At 57.0% G+C, this 25174-nt stretch overlaps 5 protein-coding genes across 5 annotated transcripts; 3 read left to right on the top strand and 2 right to left on the bottom strand.

Annotated features, from left to right (window-relative positions):
* Positions 1–1080: 1080 nt before the first annotated feature.
* On the top strand, positions 1081–4971 carry GLRG_09584 (patched sphingolipid transporter; the record flags this gene model as incomplete). Its single annotated transcript, XM_008100269.1, has 2 exons — positions 1081–1347; positions 1408–4971. 2 exons carry the CDS (start codon positions 1081–1083, stop codon positions 4969–4971), a joined length of 3831 nt encoding a protein of 1276 aa, XP_008098460.1.
* Positions 4972–8455: 3484 nt separating this feature from the next.
* On the top strand, positions 8456–12364 carry GLRG_09583 (viral A-type inclusion protein repeat domain-containing protein; the record flags this gene model as incomplete). The annotated part of the gene is made up of 3 exons (XM_008100268.1): positions 8456–11980; positions 12040–12174; positions 12242–12364. The coding sequence occupies 3 exons, from the start codon at positions 8456–8458 to the stop codon at positions 12362–12364; spliced, it is 3783 nt and encodes a 1260-aa protein (XP_008098459.1).
* A 1938-nt stretch (positions 12365–14302) lies between these two features.
* Positions 14303–14863, bottom strand: GLRG_09582 (uncharacterized protein; the record flags this gene model as incomplete). The annotated part of the gene is made up of 1 exon (XM_008100267.1): positions 14303–14863. The coding sequence occupies one exon, from the start codon at positions 14861–14863 to the stop codon at positions 14303–14305; it is 561 nt and encodes a 186-aa protein (XP_008098458.1).
* A 1082-nt stretch (positions 14864–15945) lies between these two features.
* Positions 15946–17945, bottom strand: GLRG_09581 (cytochrome P450; the record flags this gene model as incomplete). Its single annotated transcript, XM_008100266.1, has 4 exons — positions 15946–16077; positions 16178–17014; positions 17122–17484; positions 17634–17945. 4 exons carry the CDS (start codon positions 17943–17945, stop codon positions 15946–15948), a joined length of 1644 nt encoding a protein of 547 aa, XP_008098457.1.
* Positions 17946–22666: 4721 nt separating this feature from the next.
* Positions 22667–25068, top strand: GLRG_09580 (uncharacterized protein; the record flags this gene model as incomplete). Its single annotated transcript, XM_008100265.1, has 2 exons — positions 22667–23845; positions 24598–25068. 2 exons carry the CDS (start codon positions 22667–22669, stop codon positions 25066–25068), a joined length of 1650 nt encoding a protein of 549 aa, XP_008098456.1.
* Between the last annotated feature and the right edge of the window lie 106 nt (positions 25069–25174).

The raw sequence follows: 25174 nt of genomic DNA, 5'->3' as shown, positions 1-25174 counted from the left end.
CAGCTCAATATGTTTATGCGTGGAGCCGAACTTCGAAGAATGGATGAATGGGCTTGCGGAGCCTTGGTAACCCTAGTGTTATGTCCGTCGCCTCTGTGATGGCGATTCGTTGTAGGAGACTATTCCCGTATTGGATGAAGACCACCGCCGCATAGTCACCTGGGAGTTATCGAATATCTAACAGATCCGCTTGGCTCACCGAGAAATGGGGAATAACTCAGATTGACGTTGAAGTAGCAGCCGTACCAATGGCTGCGGCCGTGTCAGGTTCTGAATACTGTGTTTGGTAAGTCAATGTCACATCTTGGCAATGCCTTCTCGCCATTTTGACGGAATCTGGGTGTTTTCCCCATCTCTTTAGTGTCTTGAGTAATCACCGCCTCAACGATCTCAAGCATGCGTTCAAGAAGGAACCCCTGGGATTTCTAGCGCCGCAGTATGATGATCACTATGTTCGAAGCCCTTCCAGGTGCTTGAGCCAAAATGGATACGCATACTTGCACGTGACATTTCCTACCGTGTCAGACATAAGGGAAAGCAAGCTTGTTCCATTTTGGGCAGGTATGATAGCGGACAGCCACGTGACTGGAGCCGTGACGCCATTGATTACTGTAGCAGTGACAGCGCAATGAGCAGTCTCCACTTCTACAGGCCAGACGCTGGAGCCACCGCTACCCGGGGCGGCCAGCAGTCCACACTGACACACGCTGTTGCACTTGAATGACGCAGGCACGCAGGCACGCACAGTCGCTAGTCATAGTGTGGATGTACCTACGTGCCTACCTACGGAGGTAGTGTTACCGGAGCTCCCTCTCAGGCAGCTTGGTGAGGGTGTATCGTGTGTCGCACCTTAACCGACCTCCAACATCCGACCGTTCCATCCTCCTCTCTGCCATCCTTCCTCCATCCTACATCTCCCATCGTCGCTGTCGTTTCCCTTCCATCCTTGGCCATTGCGCGACGGCATTTTCCTCCGCTTGTTTATTTTGTATCACCCGCCTTCCAATACCTCGACGTTTCAGCTGAGCACCGACGAAAGCTCCCAACATCGCCGCTGAGCGGCAGCAACGACACCCCACCATGACGCTGTGGAAGCTTCTCGGAGCTGGCGGCCTGCTGCTGGCAGGCCTGAGCAGCAGTGCGACAGCAGAGCCATTCACGCCCAAGCATGAAGCCGGACGATGCGCCATGCGCGGCCACTGCGGCTCCAAGAGCTTCTTTGGCAAGCAACTGCCATGCCCCGACAACGGCCTGGCCGAGGAACCCGACGAGAAGCTGCGCCAGGAAATCGTCGATCTTTGCGGAGAGAAATGGAAATCCGGTCCCGTCTGTTGCGATGCTGAGCAGGTAATTGCCATCCCGACAGTCACTGCAAGCGAGCTGGCTTACTGACGTGCCTCTCTACAGGTCAAGTCCCTCGCCTCCGAACTTGGCACCCCGAAGCAGATCATCTCCTCTTGCCCGGCTTGCAAGGAGAACTTCTTCAACTTATTCTGCACCTTTACCTGCTCCCCCGACCAGTCTCTTTTCTTGAACATCACAAAGACTCAGGAGAAGAACAAGAAGACCATGGTGACGGAACTGGACCAGTTGATCTCAAAGGATTACGGCACTGGCTTTTTTGACAGCTGTAAGGAGGTCAAGTTTGGACCCTCCAACTCGAGGGCCATAGACTTCATTGGCGGTGGCGCAAAGAACTACACCCAGCTGCTCAAGTTCTTGGGAGACGAGAAGGTTATTGGATCTCCCTTTCAAATTAACTTTCCCACCGAGTACAGCGAGCCCGGCATGGCGCCCCGCGACCTGAAGTCCAAGAGGTGCAACGACGAGGACCCCAACTACCGCTGTGCATGCGTCGACTGCCCGTCCGTGTGCCCAGAGCTCCCTGCGGTCTCGAGGCCCGGCGAGTGCCACGTTGGCGTTCTGCCTTGCCTCTCATTTGCTGCCATCTTTACCTATAGCGTTCTGCTGTTCGCTGCTGTCGCTGGGGTCATCGGGCACATTGCCTGGAGACGCCGTGCCAGAAGAGAGAGTGAGCGCCTCAGGCTGCTTCAAGACGCGTCGCCTAGTGACGACGAGGACGAGGGCGACTTGGTTCAGAACGGTGCCATGTTTGACCGTCCTCAGCGGTACTACAAGATCAACACCTGGTGCGATGCGGCTTTCAGCAAGCTGGGACACGCAGCGGCACGCTACCAGGGAATTACCATTGGCGTTACTCTCATCTTTGTCATCATTCTCAGCGCTGGATGGGTCAGGTTCGACCTTGAACGGGACCCTGCGCGTCTCTGGGTCAGCCCTACCTCTGCTGCTGCGCAGGAAAAGGCCTTCTTCGATGACCAGTTCGGTCCCTTTTACCGTGCCGAGAAGGCGTTCCTGGTTAACGACCAGCACTCCAAGGAACCCGCCCCTGTTCTTAGCTACGACACGCTGCTTTGGTGGATGGACGTCGAGAAGAGTGTTAAGCAGCTGAAGAGCGCCAAGTTCGGCGCCACTCTTGATGACATTTGCTTGAAGCCCACTGGCAACGCCTGTGTTGTCCAGTCCGTTGCGGCCTACTACGGTGACGAACCCTCGCTCGTCGGCAAGAACGACTGGCAGAACCAGCTTCGGCAGTGCGCGAAGTCGCCCGTCGAGTGTCGCCCCGAATTTGGCCTGCCCATCGAGCCCAACATGATCCTGGGCGGTTACAAGGACGACCCCGTCAACGCCACAGCCATGACCGTCACTTGGGTCGTTAAGAATGCAGCTGAAGGCAGTCCTGCTGTTGAGCACGCCATTGACTGGGAGATTGCACTACGGGACCGTCTTCTGGAGGCTCAGCGGGAGGCCCAAGACCGTGGTCTCCGCCTGTCCTTCTCCACCGAGATCAGTTTGGAGCAGGAGCTGAACAAGTCCACCAACACTGACGCCAAGATCGTCATTATCAGCTACATCATCATGTTCATCTACGCATCTCTGGCTCTTGGATCCACTACGCTGTCGTTCCGGGATATGATTAGGAACCCAGCTGTTGCCTTGGTTCAGTCCAAGTTTTCCCTCGGTGTTGTTGGTATTTTGATTGTTCTCATGTCCATTAGCGCCTCTATCGGTCTCTTCTCTTGGTTTGGCCTCAAGGCTACGCTCATCATCGCCGAGGTCATTCCTTTCATCGTCCTTGCCGTCGGTGTTGACAACATCTTTTTGATTGTCCACGAGTTTGAGCGAGTCAACATCAGCCATCCCGACGAAATGGTTGAGGAGCGGATTGCCAAGGCACTGGGCCGCATGGGGCCGTCCATCCTTCTGTCGGCCCTGACCGAAACTGTCGCCTTTGCTCTTGGAACCTTTGTTGGTATGCCTGCGGTGCGCAACTTTGCCGCCTACGCCGCGGGCGCCGTCTTTATCAACGCAATCCTCCAGATCACGCTGTTCGTGTCCTTCCTGGCCATGAACCAGATCCGTGTCGAGGACCACCGGGCAGACTGCATTCCCTGTCTCCAAGTCAAGGCTGCTCGGGTCCACCTCAGCGGCAGCAACGGAAACGCGAATGCCCGATTCTATGAAGTGCCGGAGGAAAGTTGGCTGCAGCAGTTCATCCGTAGGACGTACGCCCCCGCCATTCTCGCAAAGAAGGCCAAGGCCATCATCATCGCCATCTTCCTCGGCTTCTTTGCCGCCGGCCTTGCGCTCCTCCCCGAAGTCCAGCTCGGCCTGGACCAGCGTGTTGCCATCCCCGACGGGTCCTACCTCATCCCCTACTTCAACGATCTCTACAAGTACATGGAGACTGGGCCGCCCGTCTACTTTGTCACCAGGGGATTCAACGCCACCGCACGCAAGAACCAACGCGAGATCTGCGCCAGGTTCACCACGTGCGACCAGTTCTCTCTCGCCAACATCCTGGAGGGAGAGAGAAAGCGACCTGAGGTCTCGTACATCTCCTCGCCCGCTGCCAGCTGGATCGATGACTACTTCCTGTGGCTCAACCCTGACCTGGGCGACTCGTGCTGCGTGGAGAACGGCAAGGCATGCTTTGCTGACCGTAACCCACCCTGGAACATCACCCTGTCCGGCATGCCCCAGGATGGCGAGTTCATCCACTACCTCGAAAAGTTCCTCAAGGCGCCTACGAATGACGACTGCCCGCTAGGCGGCCAAGCGTCATATGGCAATGCTGTGGTTATTGACACAAAGGAGGACACAATCCCCGCCAGCCATTTCAGGACGATGCACACGCCGCTGCGCAGCCAGGAGGACTTCATCAACGCCATGTCGGCTGCGCGAAGAATCGCGGACGACATCAGTCGCTCGACGGGCGCCGACGTGTTCCCCTACAGTCTCTTTTACATCTTCTTCGACCAATATGCCAGCATTGTGTCGCTGACGGCCACGCTCCTCGGGTCGGCGGTGGCAATCATCTTTGTCATTGCGTCGATCCTGTTGGGATCTCTGATGACGGCCTTGGTTGTCACAGTCACGGTCTGCATGACTGTCGTGGACATCATTGGGGCGATGGCCGTGTTTGGCGTCTCGCTCAACGCGGTGTCGCTCGTCAACCTCATCATCTGCGTCGGTATCGGCGTGGAGTTCTGCGCTCATATCGCGAGGGCCTTCATGTTCCCCTCGCGCACCGTCATGGAGCGCGCCAAGAACCGCTTCCGCGGACGCGACGCGCGCGCCTGGACGGCACTGGTCAACGTGGGAAGCTCCGTCTTCTCGGGTATCACGGTCACCAAGCTTCTGGGCGTCTTCGTGCTTGCCTTTACGAGGTCCAAGATCTTTGAGATTTACTATTTCCGGGTATGGCTGGCGCTTGTCGTCTTCGCGGGCACGCACGCGCTCATCTTCCTGCCCGTTGCGCTGAGCCTGTTCGGCGGAGAGGGATACGTGGACCCGGAGAGCGAGGGTGGCATCGAGGAGGACCTCGCCAGCCGGAGATACCGCGCTCTCGTGCCCGACGAGGACACGGACTCGGACGATGACTACTAAAGTGGTCCACGTGTAGGATGGCTCTGTCCACCAAGTATTTTGTAATAATAGCTGGGAGTAAATAAAGTGTAGGGATTCTGCTTGTTTTCACGTCTTGGCCTGGGATGTTCCACCTAGGTGCCATTGTGGACATGGGGCAATGCATCGACGTACGTATACTGTGATTTGGTCCATTCATCATCATCGGGCTGACGGTTTTAGGCGCCAGAAACCAGGGCGCCATAACTCTTCAGGTAGGCCGGCGGCACGTCATTCGACAAGCCAAAGAAAGGGCCCAGGGCATACATACATACATAGTACATACATAGATACACAAGTATGCAACGTAAGTATGCTACGCTGCCCACCTAAAGAAGGCGCTGGTGGTAGTGGTGGTAGAAACCCGATCCGGGTCTGGGGCCAACGGCAGGGTGCCACATGAACACCGGCGGGGGAGGGGCGCGGTGACATGTGGGCTGACAGCGCATCACGGACGGTTGGGCGTCGCTTTTTGGGAGGTGGAGGGGTTCATGTGGGATTCGCCTCGCGTGCGAGCGTGTGTGTGTGTGTGTGACGGGCAGGGATCCATCTGTGGGGGGGTTCATTATTTTGTTCTATTTTGTTTTTCTTTCTTTCTGTTTTACGGATACTTGGTATGCGAGACATGCTGGCGGGTGTTTGGCGGAGAGAGCCGGGGGCAGCAGGTGTGGTTCAGTTGGCAGCGAGCGAGAGCTGGGGGCTTTTTTTTTCCTTTCTTTTTCTTCCTCTTCTTATTCTTCTTCCCTTTTCATACGGATACTATTTCCGTTTACAGAGCGCGGTTGGAGAGACATTGGTGAGGGTGGTAAGAGGCCAGAGTCGAAGACGAGTGCTGACGGCTCAGTATTTGTCCCCTACGGCATCCTGTTGCAGGTTACGAAATTAGAATAAAAGTAAAAGAGCCTGGGGGGTGAGGAGGGGTCGGGGGAGACTGAAGCCATTGGTCGGTATCCATCCGATGGCTTGGTCAATGGAGAGTACGGAGTAATAGAGAGACCAAGGAGGAAATACAATCAGAACTATGGTACGGATACGACAGACAGAAAGACAGACGGGACAGGGGGTGGACGGTGATACTTCCGGGCCACCTGAGGTCAAATTTCGGAGTCAATTTGGGCGGGTGACCCGCGAGGCCGGTCGCTCGTGGCCCCCTTTTCCCGACTCTTTTTTTTTTCTTTCTTTTTTCTTCTTCGCTTGTTTCCTTTGCACGCCCGTGTTGCCGAAATGAGTCGTGCAGAGGACGGACTATTGGCGACAACCGCAAGCTGAGAAGGCGTATCGACAACAGTCCGGGCTGACAGCTGAGAGGATTGGCAGGGGGGTCGGTTGTCATTGCTACCCTTGGGTAGGTACGGATACTAGGTAGTCAGTCGTCTAATGTGCCATGTAGCTCAGGGGTTGAAGTGATGATGACGGCTTCGGAGTGGCGCCCTATGTCAGTCACTGTTCTGATCACACACACACACTCTCTCTCTCTCTTCTCGTTAGGCAATTAAAGGCGCCAGTCCGTCGTACCGAGGACGGGCTTTGCCACGTCCATGGTTTGAAGCAGCGTCGGAGGGGCGATGGTCCATGGCGATCCCCGTCGGTTTCTTTCTTGTGACTGTGACTCTGGGCGAATCGAAATGGGCGGTTGAGTGGTTGCATGAAGACGATGGAACAGGAGCTTCACGGCACAAAGAGAGAGAGAGAGAGAGAGAGAGAGATGTTTGGAAACATCGCGGCATGTAAGTAGGTAGGTAGGTACTGTGTACCGGTACACATTGGAGGATATACGTACCCGGAGGATGGGATGATCCGAAATCTGATTGGCCGGCTACAGATGGCAGCAAATGACAGGTCGCGGACGAGGCGGTCGACCCACCGCCTGAGCTCCCTGGAGCGAGAGCCGCGCCCTGTTGTCTGGCACCGCGCTTTACTCAGGTAGGTAGTATAGAGTACTTGGGTACCTAGAATATGTTTCCCCTTGTTTCTAGGTCTGCCGACTATATGTGGTTCAAATAGAGGAACAGGAAGAGAAAGGAAATAGAAGAGAAGAGTACAGGGAATGTGTGACAATGTCCTGGATGGCCGGTGACGGCGACTCACGGCTACCGTTTTTATCTTTATTTTTTTTATATGTGCAGAATGCGGCGTGGCGCGTACCCTGTACTTTGCTGTTCCCTGCCTGCTGAAAGCCTGCAAGGGCCGCCCAATGCCAACCCAACTGTCACTGTCTTCCGAGTATGTACAGATACACCTACCGGTAGTGTAGATAGAGATACCTGCCCAGGTACGGTACCTACCTACATACTATGTAGTGCATCGTACCTACTCATGCGCCTGTCTGCGTTGCAGTGCCTGTGCTAATGCCGTCCAATCCAATGCATCCCTAGGTAGGTACTCACTCTACTGCACTACCTGTAGGTATCTAAGTAAGTGATGACAGGTCACCCTGATGAACCCCCAATGATTTGAGAAGGGGGAGGGGCGAAAAGAAAGGGTCCGGGAGAGAAGACATTGAGCATGGTCTGTCTGGAAACAACCCTGGGCACAGGGGCACTGGGCACAGGGGCACTGGGGGGTCGCAGCAGAACAGAAGGAAAAGAGTGTCTGTCCATCCCCATGCTCCATCTCCATCCACGCCAATCTAGAAGCCACTTTTTTGTTTTGTGTTTAATACCACGTACGGATGGATACCTTAGTCTACTATCCGTACGGATACAGCCTACAGAGTACCTGTAGTTTAGGTACAGAGTAGGTAGTGCATGTAGGTACCCACCCTGCCACCTTACCTAATTAGACACCTCACCTCCATCCGTCGTGTCGTCCGTGCCTTTCCACCCGTCCTCTATTCCAACGCCGACATCTTTTCCTCTCTCTCCCCTGTTCCCAATTGCTTCCTCTCACTCTTTCTCTCCCCTTCCCGCCTCTGTTCAGCTGCCTTTGCCACTGATCAGAGCTCCAATCCTGTACATACGACGACGATTCCCCCGTCGATTCGTGCCTCTCCTGTATTATTACCGGGGCTTCTTCATCTGCTCAATCTGATTGTTTTGTTGATTTCCCCGCTGTGAAGCTCCAAGCTCTCCAAAGAGGAAATCCCCCTCCCCCTTACACAAAAAAGCAAGGAAAAGGAAGAAAGAAAAAAGGGAGACCAAGATCGGGTCAAGTACGACTTGTCGCGAGGTGAGTTTACCACGAAAATAAGACAAACCACCTCCCCGAATTCGGTGCCCCTCGCCCAACCCAATTGCCCGCTTGGGGAACTCAATCCAGCTTCGCTCGATCCCCAGGAATGCTGTGACTCCTACCAGATCGTCCCTCCCATATCCTTCTCGTGTTTCCCAATTCCTGCAGCTACCCGCAATCCCCCCCTCCCCCCCCCCTTACGAACTGCCCCCGGCTGACCTTGACATGCCCGCGCAGAACCACCTAATCAACGACACAGCCTCTCCTTCCCGCCGACTCAGGAGCTCCAATCACCATGTCCGACACCGGCAGCTTCGAGGTCGTCCAGCACGATGAAGCTCCCAAGGCCGCCTCGGGCTCCCCCAGTGCAAAGTCCACCGCCTCGGCCGCTTCCTCCCTGAAGAAGCCAACCTCGAGCTCCGCCGCCGCTGCCCGACGTCCCACCACTTCTTCCACGACGAGCACTGGCAAGCCCACGAGCACCACCTCCTCCACCTCCACCCGCCTCGCCGGCGGCCTGACCAAGCCTCCTACTCGTCCCCCTGGCGGCGGCTCTGCTACTTCGACCAGCACCGTCCGCAAGCCCGCGAGCGTCTCCTCCAGCACCACCCACCGCTCGCGACCCAGCGTGTCCGCTTCCGAGGACGAGAGCAAGAGGACCGCCCGCCGCACCTCGGCTGCCCCCAGTAGCAGTCCCAGCGCCGCCGGCTCGCCTACCAAGGAGAAGAGGACCTCGACCCTCGGCGCCGCCACCGCCGCCGCGAGGAAACCCGCCACCGGCTCAACCGTTGGCAGGCCCTCATCGACCTCGACGCGCACCCCGAACTCGGTCGCGCCCCGTCCCTCCATCGGCTCTCGCTCCTCGACCGTCGGCACTGGCCCCGTCGCCGAGGCCAAGAAGCGTCTCTCGACCGCCTCGACCACTGCCACCTCCGCCGCCGCCCCCCGAACTCGCACCTCGACCCGCCCCGATTCCTCGGGCGCATCCGAGGCCCTCGGCAAGGAGGTCGAACAGCTCAAGGTCCAGCTCGCCGAAAAGGAGACCCAGCTCGCCGACAAGGAGTCGCAGCTGAACGAGCTCAAGACCCAGGTCCAGCAGTCGCAGGACAAGCTCACCCAGTACACTGATGGGGTGAACAGGGATGCCGTCCAGGTGAGGAACGCTGTCCTCAACATGAAAAAGGCCCACCAGGACCAGGTTACCGAGTTGGAAGCTAAGCACACTGAGCTCGCGAACCAGGTGGATGAGGCCAATGAACATCTTGTGGCCACCGATGCTGACTACGAGAAACAGCAGAGCGAGTACGCAGAGGCCGTCGCCGCCAAGGAGGCCGCAGAGGCCGAGCTCGCCGAGTTGAAGCAGTCCCTCGAGGTCCTCCGGGCCGAGCACGAGGAGAAACTCAAGGAGAGTGAGTCTGCTCTCAACAAGGCCTTGGAAGAGCACGCCAGCAAGCTCGAGGAGCTGCAGAGCTCCCTGGCCGAGCAGCACAAGTCGGCCATTGAGGCGCTCGAGGCCAAGCACGCCGACGAGCTGAGCCAGGGTCTGTCCGCCACGACCGACCAGGAGGAGGCCCTGGCCAAGATGAAGGCCAGCCACGAGGACGCCGTCGCCGAGCTCCAGAAGAAGATTGACGACCTCACTGCCTCGCAGAAGGAGCTTGAGGCCGCGCACGAGAGCAAGGTCACCGCCGAGGTCGAGGCGCACGAGGCGAAGCTCGCCGCCGTCGAGGGCGAGATCGCCGAGCTCAAGAGCAAGCTCGAGGCCGCCGAGACGACGGCCGAGCAGGCCAAGACCGAACTCGACGCCAAGACTGCCGAGCTCGCCGAAGTGCAGGCCAACGTCGCTGACCTAGAGAGCAAGCTCGCCGCCGCCGAAGCCGACGTCGCCAAGGCCCGGGAGGAGGCGGTCGAGTTCCAGAAGCAGATTGACAGCATCAAGGAGGAGATGGCCGCCAAGGATGAGGCCCTCGAGAAGGCCAAGACGGAGCACTCGGCCCAGGTCAAGAAGCACGACGCCGAGCTCAAGCAGGTGTCCCAGGACTACGAGGAGGAGATTGAGTCGCTCAAGGGAGACGCCTTCTTCAAGCGAAAGTTCCAGGACCTCGAGGCCAAGCACACCGAGCTCGAGACGGAGCACGGCGAGCTGAAGACGACGCACAGCGAGCTCACCGCCAAACTCGCCGACCTCGAGTCGAAGCACACCGAGCTCACCACCAAGCACGGCGAGCTCGAGGCTCAGCACGGCGACCTCGCCAAGAGCCACGCCGACGCCGCCGAAGGCAACACCAAGGCCCTCGAGACGGCCAAGGCCGAGCTCGCTGCCGCCGTCGCCGCCCTCGAGGCCAAGGAGGCCGAACATCAGAAGGCCCTGGACGCCATCCGCGCCAGCCACGCTGAGGAGCTCGAGGGCGCCAAGAGCGGCGCTTCGGCCGACAAGGACGCCCAGGTCGCCGAGCTCCAGAGCCTGAAAGACAGCCACGCCAAGCAGCTCGAAATTCTGAAGAGCGACAGCGAGGCGAGCCTGGCCAAGGAGATTGAGGCTCTCAAGACCTCCCACACCGAGGTCATCGAGGCCCTTCAGGCCGAGACCTCTGGCGAGAAGGAGAAGCTGCTCGCGGAGATCACGAGCGCAAGAGAGAAGGCCCTGGCCGAGAGCTCCGGCGACAAGGAGAAGCTGCTGGCCGCCCACGAGGAGCAGCTCGCTTCCCTGACCGAGAAGCTGCGGGCCGAGCACGCGGCCGAGCTTGCGGAGGCCAAGGAGAAGCTCGTCGCCTCCCACCAGGCCGAGCTCGAGGAGGTCAAGGCGAAGCTGCTCGAGTCGCATCAGGCCGAGCTGGCCTCCCTCAAGCAGGCTGGCGAGAGCACCCACTCGGAAGAGCTCGCAACCCTCAAGCTCCAGCTCGACGAGGCGCTGGCGCGCATCCGCGAGACGGAGACGGAGAGCGCCGCGGCGCTCGCCGAGGCCAAGAGGAAGCTCGACGAAAGCCACTCGGACGAGATCGACAAGCTCATCTCGATGCACGCGGAGCAGCTGGAGGCGCTGAAGCAGCAGAGCTCCTCGGGCGCGCGGGCCGAGCTCGACCAGATCAACAAGGCCCACTCCAAGGTGGTGGAGGAGCTGACGAGCGAGTACGAGGCTAGGAGCAAGACGCTTGCCCAGGAGGTGGACAAGATCTCTGCCGACTACTCGGAGCTCGAGGCCGCGCTCCAGGCCGCCAAGCAGTCGGTCGCCCAGGCGGAAGCCGAGAAGTCCAAGAGCCGGTCCGGTGCGGCCGAGCTCGAGGCCGCGCTCAAGGCTGCCAAGGACTCGGTCGCCAAGGTCGAGGCCGAGAAGGCTAAGCTCGAGGAGGAGTGCGGCGAGCTCGGCGCCATGATATCGACAGAGAAGATGGCTCGTGCCGAGGCCGAGGCGGCCCTCGACGCCGTCAAGAACAAGACGCCCGACACGTCGGAGGCGGACAGCCTCCGGGAGCAGCTCACCAACGTTAAGAAGGGGCTCGAGGAGGAGCTCAGCATCGTCCAAAAGAGCCTTGCGGCCGCCAAGCAGGAGGTGGAGGACGTCAAGGAGGACCTGCTGCTCGCGCAGAAGGAACTCGAGGCGTCGAAGCTCGAGGCCGACAAGCAGCTCAAGACGCACAAGGCCGACTACCAGGAGCTCAACGACACGATGACCAAGATCGTGGAGGAGGAGCAGGCCAAGCGGAAGGCGCTGGAGGAGCAGATTGAGGGTCTGAAGAAGACGCTGGCCGATAAGGAGAAGGGCGTGGAAGAGTTCCAGGCGCAACTCAAAGTCAAGGACGCCGAGATTGCGGAAGCCAAGGTAGGACAAAACGAGACAGCATGTGGCACGCACGGAGGGCGAGGCTGACACGGAAACAGGCCAATGCAGCGCTCGCTAAGCCCAAGGGGCTCGCAGCCAGCAGATTCGCAGACGGCGACGGCGAGGCGGAGGACGCAGCGGACAAGCCCGCGGAAGGTGAGGAAGAAGACCATTCCTCCGAGGCACTAGCTGTGGTGGGAAGGCCCTGCTTGATGCTCCCTTATATGTGCACGGGTGACGGGAGGCTAACCAGTGTGACAGCTGCAACGAGCTAGAGTCAACGCGAACCAGATCCATAACATGGACCGCGACATGCAGGAGAAGAATCTGGCCATGCTGGAGTCCATTACGGACTTTCAGCAGTCGCCGCAGCTCAACAACTAAGCGAAGGCATCATGCGCGCGCTTGAAAGGGAAGGGAGGAAGAAGACAAAAGGAGCACGGTTGGTTTCTGGTTGGGCCAGCGGGCTCGCCACGGCCTCGCAACGCACCCAGCGCAGGGCTTGTTTATGGCCACTTCTCCTCACCCGGACGGCCGGGTGTAGGTTTATTGTTTTAATATACACAGCGCGGGGGGGTTCACCATTGTCAGACGGTACCTAGTACTGGCGCTGGCATGGAGGAGGGTGAAAGACGGAGGAACGAGTACTCGTTTTGCGAACTGATAGCAAGTTGGTTGTTGAAGAGCAGGATGGGGTGAAGACAGCTGGACAGAGAGGAGGAAGAGCCGTACTGTGTGTGTTTGTGTGCGTGTGTGTGTGTGTGTAAGAGAGAGAGAGGCGCGTTGCGTCGGGAGGACGCCGTTGTGTAATTACAAGAGGAACGCGTGCGGTGGCGTGTTATGACGGGCCGAGGTAGCAATGGACGATACCCCCTTTTTCCCCTATGCTTGCACGACTGCCTCGACGGCTGTTCTGAAAGTCAAACATGTAACTAGGTATCAGGGTAAGTATACATATAGAAGTGAAGCCTACATCGGCGGTGGTCGGCCAGAGCTGCCTGCGATGGGAGACGATGGCGGACGACACGATGCGGGCTACATGTCGGTCCGGTGGGTGCGGGGGATGATACATGGGTATGAAGCAGAGAGCACCATCGCCACCGAAGGTGTCCGGGTATCACGAGAAGTGGGGGACACGGGGACGGACGGAAGCCGATATACGACGGAGACGGGAAGGGAGGCATCGAGGTAATGGGTCAACTCGGCCTATATCTCCCGAGGGGAAATACACCGTCCAAGCTTGTCAAGCTTGAGCTCGGCTTGGCGGCTCCGACTCGGGGGTTTTTCCCCCCTTCTTTCGAGAAACTGGGCAAGGCAAAGTGAAACGCAGAGATCAAGGCAAGGCAGGTTGAGGAGCCCCGTTTTCCCTACTGTTGGACCCTGGGGGGGTTGGTTCGAAAAGGCTAATATAACAGGGGGGGGATTCAGAATCCGTGAAGCGTCGCGGATAGGGTTGGACACTTGGTAGGTTCTCGATATATTCTAGCCTAGGCAGTGTGACCTGTTCCTAAATACCGTACACACCAAGCAAAACCCCTCCTTTACTTTTACCTAGGTTGACCGATGAAGTGATTCTGTTGACATCCGAGCCTGGTTTCTGCTAGTACGCTAGCTCTCTTTCTGGCAACCGCCTTGCCTGTTGCTGTTAGCCTGAAATAGGGACAGAGGTCAAAAGTCTGTTTACAGCAATAAGGACAGCCAATCAAAAGCTACAGCGGGTGGCTAAGGCATAGATAGTCCTTTTTGTTGTAAACATACTTCTGACCTGGTACTGTATGTACATCCTCCAAACCGCATCTACAGTAGAGTATACACTGAAAAGACAGTTTCACGTAGCATGCGTGGGTACCTGTACAAATTTATTATTGTCTTAGACCTGGAACGTCGGAATGTAACTCATATAATACCTAGACAAGTGTTCATAATCCTCCAGGAATAACTACAGTTTCGAGCTAGCCACTTATGGCTGACGGAGGGTGCTTACGAACACTCACGGTCAATTCACTCAAATACTGCAAGTCAACAACCCCAATTTATAGTCGGTTGTAAGCGTTATGATCAGAGATTGAGGCGTCGCTATACTAGACCGCTTATGGGGGTTTAGAGCGACCGTATCCTTAAAAGAAGGAACAAAATACGGATACTTCCAAATCAAACATTCAATATTTACAACTGTCGAAATAAACAATTTGCTAATGGCTTGGCTTCTCCAGAAAGACACCAGCCCTGTACACCCAGTCCTCTTGAAACACTTCTAGACGATGCGTTACACGGCGAGGGACCGAGATGGCGCTTTTCAACTTCTCTCTCCGGTTGGAGCGCTTAGATCTGCATATCGACGATGCAACCAGGGTAAGCCCTTGCCCAGGAGTCGACAGTCCCTTGATGCCACCACTTGTACTGATCATAGCCGGTCGAGCCGTGGACGAAGGAGACGTCGCACGTAGCCCTGGCCGGGTCGTTGGCGTCCTGCCAGGCGGCAGGATTGTTGGGCCAGTTCGTGTGGGGCATGGAGCGGCACCTGAGGGCCCAGTCCTCGGCCATCCTCCACGAGTTCCACGCGTTGCTGCTCGCGGGGTCGGGTATGGCTTGAGCGTTGACGCGGTACCGCCGGCCGAACTCGTCCCAGTTGCTCTCCCATCTGATCCGGATGGCGCACTGCTCCCGCTTCTCGAGGCTGGCGCCGCCGAAATCGACGCTCGGGTTGACGACCTCGTCTGGGTGCGGCGCGTCGTCGATGCCGTCGGGCTTGGGCAGCCAATTGGTCACGGCGGTCTCGCCGTTGGGACCGTGAGGGGGGCTCGGGACTGCTGGCACGGCGGCGGCGCTGACCGCCAGAGGAAGGCCGAGCAGGGCGAGGAAGAGGTGGGTTGTAGGCTGCATTCTGAAGGCTTTCTTGCGAGGTGTTTATGAGGAGACTCGGGAAACTGGCCTGCTGGGTGGTGGCGATGAGGTGATCTAATCTAGTGTAGGAGATGGCGTAGAAAGATTGTGAGCAAGGTTGTGGGTGATGATGAGATATGTTTGATGAAGCCGCAGGAGACAAGGACGACTGGTATTTATACCATTCTTTCTTCTCATTGCCAACCACGACGCCCTCACTTGTGCTCACGGTTACAATAGGAAGGTAGCAGAAGCCTTGTTCACGATCTCGTATAATTGCCGCCCTACAGGGCAACGTTCTGGTAGACTCCACCTCACGATGTTAACCGGGCCACTTTTGGTTCGGTTAGACGTTTAAACATAAGCACTTGCGCAGCCTTAACTAGGTAGTAGTTCCAATTCTTTCATACACAGCTCCGGCGGGCACTGTGAGGTCTCTGACAAGAGCATAACTTTGTAAGCAAGGCGTTCTCTTGTGTATGGTTCCCGTCTTCTCAGCATCGTGTTGAGAAGACTGTGTGTTTCCTTTCGTGGTTACTGTGTGAGCTGGAATAGGTAACTAGACAAGTGGATTATAGTGCGGCCGAGACCATGCAATAGTAAGCCTAGCCGCAATCGAGTTACATTGGCCATATATTCCCTGGAGTAGAATGTGAAGAGGTGGAGATGGTATTCCCAACACGGTATCTCGTATTTTCGTGGAGCTGCACAAGATGTGACCAAGTATGAAAAAGGCCGAACAGATGCTAGTCCCTAACGATATGTCGTATTTTCATGGAGCTACAAAGATGGGACCGAATATGGAGAAGGCCTAATAGAGATGCTAATCCATAACGGTATCTCGTGTATTAGGCTACAGCTATACAGCATCTGACACAGTGGGGTTGGAATGCCAAGATGGTCTCAAGTGTATGTTCGTACGCGACTCAATCGGCCCGGCATAGTAACTTTGTTGGCCTTGGTATCTAAAAAATCTAAAAAGTACCCTGTACGGCAGCCTGCTTGGCAGCTTGCTTGGCAGCTTGCTTGGCCGACTAGGTGGGATAAGAGCAGTCCAACTTTTCGCACACCACACCGCTCTCTCACGACGCCGTCTTCTCGCCGGCCTCGGGCTTGATGATGTCCCTCCGCTCGAACCTTGCGTTGAAGTTGTTCTGCTTGACGAACCACGCGTTGACCAGCTTCCATTCCTCTCTGGGGTCCTTGAACGAGATCTGCCAAGGTGTCGGGTCAGCATATACACACGTACACACGCACACCTCTTGGGTATACGCCAGGGAACAAGAATGGGAAGGAAGGGCAGAAAACACTCACATCGAACCTCCGCAGCAGACTCGGCACGACCTTGTAAATCTCCAACAGGCTGATGTTCTTCCCGATGCAGGTGCGGCTGCCCATGCCGAACTGGAACATGTGGCCGTTCATCTCCTTGATGCGCCTCTCCTCGGCGAGCGGGTCCTTGCCCGGCTCGGGCAGCCAGCGCTCGGGCCTGTAGGTGTCGACGTCGGCGCCCCAGATCTCGGGCCGGCGGTGGATGATCCAGGCGCTGCAGCCGACGATGGTGCCGCCCTTGACAAAGGTGCCGGCGATCTCGGCCCCCTGGTCGGGCACGACGCGCTCCAGCGGCAGGCCGGCGGCCGGGTGCATGCGGAAGGCCTCCTTGATGCAGGCGTCGAGGTACTCGAGCCGCTGGCTCTCGGCCCACGTGACGAGGCCCGTCTCGGAATCGCTGAAGCCGCCGGCGCGGGCGACGTCGTCGAGCTCGCGGCGCAGCCGGGCCAGCGCCGCGGGCGTGCGCAGGAGGTAGTAGAAGACGGCGGCGAGGCTGATGGCCGTCGTCTCGGAGCCGGCGAAGGCCATGCTCACGGCCATGGTCTGCACGAGGATGTCGCTCATGAACTCGGGGCGCGTCTCGCGCGCGGCGAGGAACTTGGAGAGCAGGTCGGGCTGCTGGGCGAGCTTCTTGCCCGACGCCACGGGGAGGAGGGGTTCCTTGCCGCCGCCGCCGCCGAGCTCGGGGAGGCGTTCGGCCATGCGGTCCCGGGCGAAGCGGGCGACGGGGAAGGTGGCGTCGATGAAGCCCCACTGGGAGAGCTTCAGGTAGATGGGGTTCTTGAGGAGGAGGAGGTCCAGGAAGGGGATCTGGCCGATCTAAGGAGGCGGTTAATGTTAGTCACGGATATGTGCCCCAGGGCAAACGACTCCGCCCTTCGACTTATACCGTCTCACCAAGAGGGGGGGGGGGGGGGGAAACTTACTGGTGCCACGTAGAGAAACAGCTTGCCGAGGTAGGCGACGATGCCGTCAATGTCCTCGTTCTTCTCGACGAAGCCATGGCGCTTGCTGTAGGTGATCTCGCCGATTACGTCAAAGGCGTAGAACTGCAGCCAGGTGGTGAAGTCGCAGCCCTCGGGGTTGCCGGCGAAGAGCTTCTCCGTCTGCGACAGGAACAGCTTGGTGGTGTTGTCGACGAAGGGCTCGTACTGGACCAGGGCCGACATGGAGAAAGCCGAGTTGACGCAGCGGCGGAACTGCGAGTGGAACTCATTGTTGGTCGTGCTGAAGAGCGACTCCAGCCTGTAGCCCTTGGCGATGGACTGCTGCACAATGTAAAAGTCGGACTGCGAGGGGGGAGGTTGTCAGCAGCAAGCTCGGCGGCCCCCTTTCCACGGCCGAGACGGCGGCATGGAAAAGAAAAAAGAGGTGTGTTGTTTAAGAGGGAGAGAGAGAGAGAGAGAGAGAGAGAGAGAGAGAGAGAAGAAAAGCTTACCTTGACGAAGCCCTTGTTCAGGCCGTAGATCGTCTTGAGGGCGGCCGGGTCGGCAAAGGAGAGCGTGTTGGGGCCGAGGCGGACGATGTCGCCGTACTTCTCGTGCAGTCTCCGGTGCGTAACCTCGGGCCGGCAGCCCTTGACGTCGAAGAAGCGCCACCAGTCCGTCAGCGAGGCCAGGAAGGGCCCGGGGTATCTGTTGAGCCCGTTGTGGTATCGGTTCTTGACCAGCCAGGCCACGACCAGCGACAGGACTATCGACAGCCAGTGCTGGGCCAGCGTGGCCAGCAGGGTTTCCGTAATGCCGTGCATCTTGACAGGTTTGCCGCGCCGCGTCACAAGGTCGAAACGTTTGTTTGTTTGTTTCTTCTGCAGGCGGAAAAAAAAAAGGGAAAAAAAAAAAGAGGCAACGAACGGCCGGGAGAGGAAACTTCTGAGGGAGAAGGGGGAGGGGCCGTCTAGTATAAGACTGGAGACGGACGGGGACAACCACAAGCGGGCGGGCAGAGGTGTTGTCAGATAGCTGCCAGGTGGAACTTCCGGGCCAGGTACCGAAACGCAATTTATCCAGTTGCTATCTTGGGATGCATCGGTGGGAACGTATGAGGCGGGGAGGTGTACGAGGGGGGCATGCCGTACGGGTCGACGTGCAGCTGCTACGACTGTGTCTCCGGCGGGTGGAGCAGTGCAAGCGTCTTCTCCGAGCTTCCGGGGAACTGGGCAGATAGAGGCGTTATCGTATGTGCATGCGCGTGTGTGTGTGTGTGTGTGTGTATGTAGGGGTCAGGAGAGAAGGAAGTTCGGAGAGTGTTCAACCCTTGGCGGAGAGAAGGTTTGCAGCCGTCTAGTGTCTGGCTGCCACGGACCAGGGTAAGGGTGCAAGTGTTGGGTGTCAGGCCTCGTGCAACATGAGACAAGAGTGCGGGCGGGAAACAGAGTTCGGATACATAGGCAAGGGTATCTGCGCTTCTGCGGCTTTCTGGAATCCTGGTCTGGCGGATGTCTCCCCGAATAGGTGGATGGGAGGTTAATCTGATGAAGATATGTAATCTCGAAAGAGGGAGGGGGGTTTCCCCATGACTATGCAGGCTGCGTGGTAAGTAGAGCCAGGAAACAGGAAAGGAGGAAAGAAAGGGTAAAGTAGAAAGCAAGAAGAGTAAAAAAAGAAATAGCTAAAAAAACAGCCACACGGGAGAGGCTGGGATGGTGGCAATACGAGTGATGGTCCTGGATGTCGGGATCGTCACTGCCAGAACCCGCGAGCCTGGACAAGACGTTGGATGGCTTGCTACTACCTACTTGTTCTTTAGCTGGGCCCGGAAAAGAATCCGTACACTAACTAGTTTTAGTTGTCACAATCGCCGCTAGAGGCACAGAGATTCCGTTACCACAGTGCTCAGTGCCCAGTGCGTCATGGTTCCAACAAGATGAGCGGATGGAATGCCACAGTCGCCTTGGTGGTATGGCCTCAGGTACCGTAGGGGACGGGGGGAGAGGGCGGCTGGCCACTCAGAAGCTTGCAGAATGACACTGGGAACTTTGAGACTACCGTACATGTAAGGCGACCATTGTGGGGGGTATCTGACCTGACCTGACCATTGCTGATAACATGACCAGGGTGTGGGCCTGCCCGAATTAATACCATATTCCATTACCCGAACCAATCCCTAACTCAAATCCTAACCCCAACCCTAACCGAACCCTAGCCGACCCTATCCACCAACCCTACTTGGCTTAGTGCGTGTACGGTACTTTTGCCCCACTAATGGTCAGGTCAGGTCAGGTATTCCCCCCAATGGTCGCCTTGACTACAGACTCGGGAACTTTGGGAGGTCACTCGGCCAGATAGGGAGCGAGTGAGGAGATGTTGGGGTACGGATGGGGAAGAATCCTTGGGAGGGGAAGAGAGAAGGGGGGTCGGGAAGGTTTCCGGGGACTGAGCCGAGGGGGGTGATGTGTGTGATGGTTTGTCTACGGTGTACGGATACGGATACTCGGTACGGATACTAACTCCTGGCAACGTATCCGTACAGTACCTCGGTTATCCACCAGACACGCAGCTGGACGCATCGGCTGGTTTGCCATCATCCCTTGCGGAGCGAGCTGGATGGATGGATCGAGGGGGAGAGCTTTGCACAGCAGCCGAGTTGCCTGCCGAAGGGGAAATGAACAACGCTTCATGTCGGCTGCATGCACAGACATGGACACATCCATCGCCAATGCCGACCCCGGATGGCGCTGGGAAGTGGGGAGAGCTGGGCAGGGTAGGATACTTCCGGTTAGGCGGGACGATTTATCGTCCCGCTCGTAACTACCTATCCGTACGGTATTACCTACCGGTAGTGTACGGATACTCCGTAATCATCTTCGGCAGATGCATTTCGTCCCAAGTGCGGTCCGGTCGTTGTTGGCCGAAAGGAGCAAAAGCTGGTGTCACGACGCCAATGAGCCTCGGGCAAAGGAAACAAGCATCACGGAACAATCCACGGGAGTCGGGAAGATGCAACCCTTGGATCGACGCGCCATCGGGGTAGTATGTATGTGTGTAGGTATGTATGTATGTATGTATGTACGTATGTAGGTACTGTATAGTACAAAAACGGAGTACACACATACACAGCATTTACCGTGTGTACTTGATCGGCAGGGAAACCCCATAGAAAGCTGGAAACTGGAGACTGGAAACAGGCATGAGTTCTTGGCTATGACATGCGGGCGACACGGCAGTTGTGTTTGACCTTCGCCCACGCTCTCAGAACGGGTTGAAAAGGCTCGCTCACCAGTCAATAGACTCTCTTGAGAAACCCCGAGTCTCTCTGGACTCTGGGCCATTTCGGCAAATCCCGTCGTCTTCCAATAGCAACCAGCAGATAAACCCAGGCCTCTGGGAATCCAGCATCACTAAGCCAAGCCAGCCGTCTAGTCTGCCGGGCTTGTCTCTCTCTCTCTCTCTCTCTCTCTTTTGCGGTCAAGCGCAATCGTATTCTGTCGAGTCAGGCCCTTCTGATCTTCCTTTCGTCCTGAGCCGGAACTGCCGACTGGTCTCTCCGTCGGAAACCAAGTCAGCAACAGAGTAAGGCCGTCCAGGGACCGACCCTTACTCTCCCCGTTCCAAATTCCTTCCCATATCCATCTGCCGAAGTCCCACGACCAGCGTACACCCTTGTCCCTCGCCCACCCCTCCAAAAAACCAACAGATCCAGTGTCACCTACGTGGCGTCATAACCTCCCCAAGCCAAAGCATTCTCGGCAGTTGTTTTCCGTGAGCTTTCTCCATCACCAAGACACGGCCGTTTTTCCTCGACCCAGATGCACAGCTACGCCGAGAGACGGGCTCGCCATCAGATCTCATCGAGAGTACGTAGTAAGGGAGGGAGAGAGAGCGCGCGCGCGCGCGTGCCTCTGTGCGCCGCCCGCTATGCGCCGCCCCCCTCTACGTACCGTATCACTCTTGCTGCTGTCCATGACACGGACGGGATCTGCCATAGCCACTACGTACAGTACGTACCGTACTCAGTACGTACTTCAGGGCCAAAAGGGCCCACGACAGGCAGACCATAGGACAGAGCAACTTAGATCATACACACTCATTTTGACCCACCTTTGGTGTGCAGTGCCAGGATCAGTCGAGGGCCACGTGGAAATAAAACAAAAACAAGCCACTAGGAGTAGGTATGCAAACACAGGCCATTTATCTCTTCCACAAAGTCCCTTTGCAGGGCCCGTTTCCGGCCCCTCCTATAGGCCGTGTTAAGATTCGCCGTCCCGCCAAGACCGGCGTTCGGCATCGTGCCAGCGTCGCATCGTGATGGCCTTCTGTGATGCCCTCGAATGAATGAGGAAATGCATCGTAGGCCGCCGCAATGCCAATTCCCTCCTGTCCGCGTCCCTTCATGTCATGTGACGATCGGGACTTTGATCATTGCCGCAGGCCATTCCAATTACATAGGATTACGGCCCGGTTGGTTTTGAACTGCTGTAGGAACCACCGAGCTCGAGTCATCATTGCCGAGTAAGTCGACGATGCGAGCGGAAACCCTGCGCAGAAGTCTAGGCGGATTAGGATTTTCAACTAGCCTGGGGTGCGAAAGCCACTGTCTGATGGCACTGGCATGCCCGATATGCCGATAACAGCATGTCAAAAAGCTTATTACATACAAAGGCAACGTCCAGCTTTCCGAAGCTGTGAATCCTCGGTGCTCGGGTCCAGTTGGCAGTTGCTTGCCGTATAATCCTCTGACAAGTACCAACCTTATGATGCCCGCGCGCAGCCTGCCCCTCCTTGAGTGCTTACTGCTGCCTCTTGGGACTCAAGTCGCTCAATCACTAGTAGAGTTGCTTGTTTTCGATTCTGGGTTGAGGCTCGTTGAAAACTTGATAGAGCCTCATCCAGTTCAGTCGCTGCCATCGTTGGGTCCGATAATGAGATGCGTCGTTTCAGACAATATGGTGTTGAATCTTTGACATGTAGCTGAAAGAATGATGACACCACCTTTATATGGCCAGTCAGGGAGGAAGTACTCGTGAGAGGCACGATTTGTGTACGAACCAATCAATTTTGCACATGATATGCCTGCCTGATATTCGCAGAGGCGCAGCCTTGTATCCCAAACAGAGCGCTCCAATTGTCATCACCATTCTTTGCCTCTATGCTCATATTGATTCGCAAGCCTGTTCTGGACGCACTCGGCTAGTGGTGAAGACTTGGCTGGAGCAAGAGCATCGAGTCCAGTGGCTGATGGTCATTGACGATGTTGAGCGCACGGTGTCGTTTTTATCACAGCCTTGGAAACGCATCACCAATAAACGTCAAGTGGCTCAAGCTGAAATAAGATATTACATACCCGAATATCGTCATGGATCGGTTCTCTTCACAACCAGGAATGAGCGGACAGCGTGGGGCCTTGCGCAAGGAGGGCCCATTCTTGAAGTTGGTAAGATGAGCGAGAGTGAAGCGCAGCAGCTGGTTCAAGAGCTGGTCGGAACCGAAGCTCATTTTGGAAACATTGCGGCTCTCTGTGTCCGACTTGAGTATGAACCACTCGCAATCGCCTGGGCTGCTCGGTATATGCTCGGAAAGAAGATCTCAATCGAAGAATTCCTTGACCGCTTGGACGCCAGCCGTGCGGATCGACAGAGAGACCATGGCATTTCCGTTCCCGAAGCTCCGGCTTCCTCTGACCCGCCCGAGGGTTCACTTGTATCGCCAACTCAACCCGAAGTTGGCGAGACTGGAAAACCCGAGGCGTATAACTTCCAGCGATTCCGAAAGTGACGCCAGCTCTAGTAGAGGCAGTCGGCTATTCAGCGAGGAGCTCGCATCTACGAAGCTATCATCGCTCGAAGAAGAAACGAATCATACAAGCGACACCGATGTACGCAAGCAGAAGATCAAGGACTTCTACCGCCACACGGAGACCACTGACAACCGCCCTGGCGATACCGGTGATATCAGGTCCCTGGCTTCGGAACCAGAAGACATCCAATCCCAAGACGGGTCAGCAACTGACCATTGGGCCGTCACAACAGCTGCGGTCAGCTATCTGGCCGAAGTGTTGGCCGAGGACCCGGACTTGACCCCCCTGTATCTAGACGCGGCCCAACGCCTGGAAGATTACCGGTTCCTCGGGAACCACAGACGCTTGCTCAAGAAATACTACCTGTATCTGCGCTCACAGACTACAAATCAGAAACAGAGGGCAGTTATCGAATTTCTCAGGCCGCGAAGTCACAGGCATCTCATCTCAAGGAGGGTCCTGGAGCAGCTACAGTCGCACGACAAGACGAAGCGGGAAAGAGCGCACGCGGCATTGCCCCAGGACGAAGAGCGAGACCTGACGCTGGAGCGCTACCTCAACAACGTCGAAACCACTTCGAAGGGCCTCCCTGCAGACGCCATGGAGACCGCACCGGATTCCGATGACGAAAGCTCCATGGATGAGGAGGAGGACCACCACAGCATCAGCGCCCTCGTCGATCTCGAGGAGACCAGGAGCTTCTTCGTCTCTGGCGTGCCACTGGCTCGGTTCAAAGCCGAGTTTCAAAACTTTCTCGACCCCGGCCGCGAGCGAGTAGAGGAGACGTCGCTGGTGGAGGTTGCTAAGTCGCTTGAACGACCAAAGGTCTTGCGTTGGGGAGCGAGGTTGTCGGCTTGGATTTTTGACCTTTGTTCTCCCCCGAAGCCTGGCAATCAGAGAGTCAGGTACATCTGTGTAAGTGGCTGCCCCCCCCCCCCCCCCCCCCCCCTGCTCCGTAAGAAACCTGGGCTGGCGTTTTCTACAGGAATGTGGAGATAACATGTTTCTAGATGTCAGGGAGCTAAGTCCAGGCGGAGTAGGACGGTTTCGCGAGCGGCTGGCCAGAGATGGGCTGGCTAGCTTTGCCGCCGCCGCCCAAGACTCGACAACAGACGCTCCGAGAGGCCTCTCCCTGCCTCCCCCAGCGCATCTCCGGTCCGGGAGAAGCCCGTCTACCACTTCGCTACAGAGCTCCGAGCTCGGGAGCTCTTCATCCGAAACGCGGCCCTCGACGTCGTCGACCTCGTCGTGGTCAGAGGAACCAACCCTGCAGGAAGAGCCGTCGGGTTTCCAGTACCTGCTGGTGTGCATCAACCAGAAGAGCCTCCCGATATTGGTTCACATCGAGCGCAGTTCTTTCGAAAATGACCAGTACCTTTGCCGGGAAATCTGGAAAAATTACCGAATGATACGGGAGGGGGCAACCTGGAAGACGTCCTTTCTTGTTCCTTTATCAATCGCTACTGTGATGAGCAGCGTATCAGACTTTATTGAACAAAGGACGCCTAGCTGGCTGAAATGGATTTCCCGGTTGTTTCGATCGTTGTCTGATATCAGCTTGTTCAAGATGAATACTGGCGATTTCGTCCGGGTAACTATTCTCTACTGTTGTCCTTGGACACCCATAGACAGGACACGTCCGCTAACTCGGCGGAAAAAAAAAAAAGGTTCAACTCGTGCCGGTTGGAGAGGCCATCGTGCCGAACCACTTCAAGTGCGGAGAGTTCCCCCCGTGCTCCGAGGTGAAGGTCGGGAACTATCTATACGAGCCGGTGCCAATGGCCGACGTGGCGCTCGCGTCCATCCCGCTGTGGCACCTCACGCGGCCCGGCCGACACAGCGACAAGTACTGGATCATGACGTTCCCGAAGAAGCTCCGGTATCCCCTGCGTCGCGAGGCGGGGGTCTACGGGAAGCCGGTCATCGGATGGGGCATACGGGTCAACGAGTGCTTCAACTGGGGCCAGTTCCTGTTCCCTATTCTGGCGGTGATCGTGTTGATCGGTGCAATCATGGGCGCTTATTTGGCGCTGAAGGCGGACGATTCATCTGGTTTCGGGCTGGCGGCGTTTCTGGCGGCGGTGGCCGCGATTTACATCCCGTACCAGTATTTCGCTTGGAAGGAGAAGCTTGAATAGTCTTCTCACCCGATGGAGGCTGGTTAGGCTCGGGTTCACGGGTCGTCAGGTGACGGGGTAATGATATACGGTATGATCGACAATGAATTCCTTTCCGATTCCCCAA

This window comes from Colletotrichum graminicola (genome assembly GCF_000149035.1).
Source record: "Colletotrichum graminicola M1.001 genomic scaffold supercont1.50, whole genome shotgun sequence".
NCBI classification, from domain to species: domain Eukaryota; kingdom Fungi; phylum Ascomycota; class Sordariomycetes; order Glomerellales; family Glomerellaceae; genus Colletotrichum; species Colletotrichum graminicola.
The sequence above is the reverse complement of the archived record's forward strand: the minus strand, read 5'-3'. Positions and strand labels throughout refer to the sequence as shown.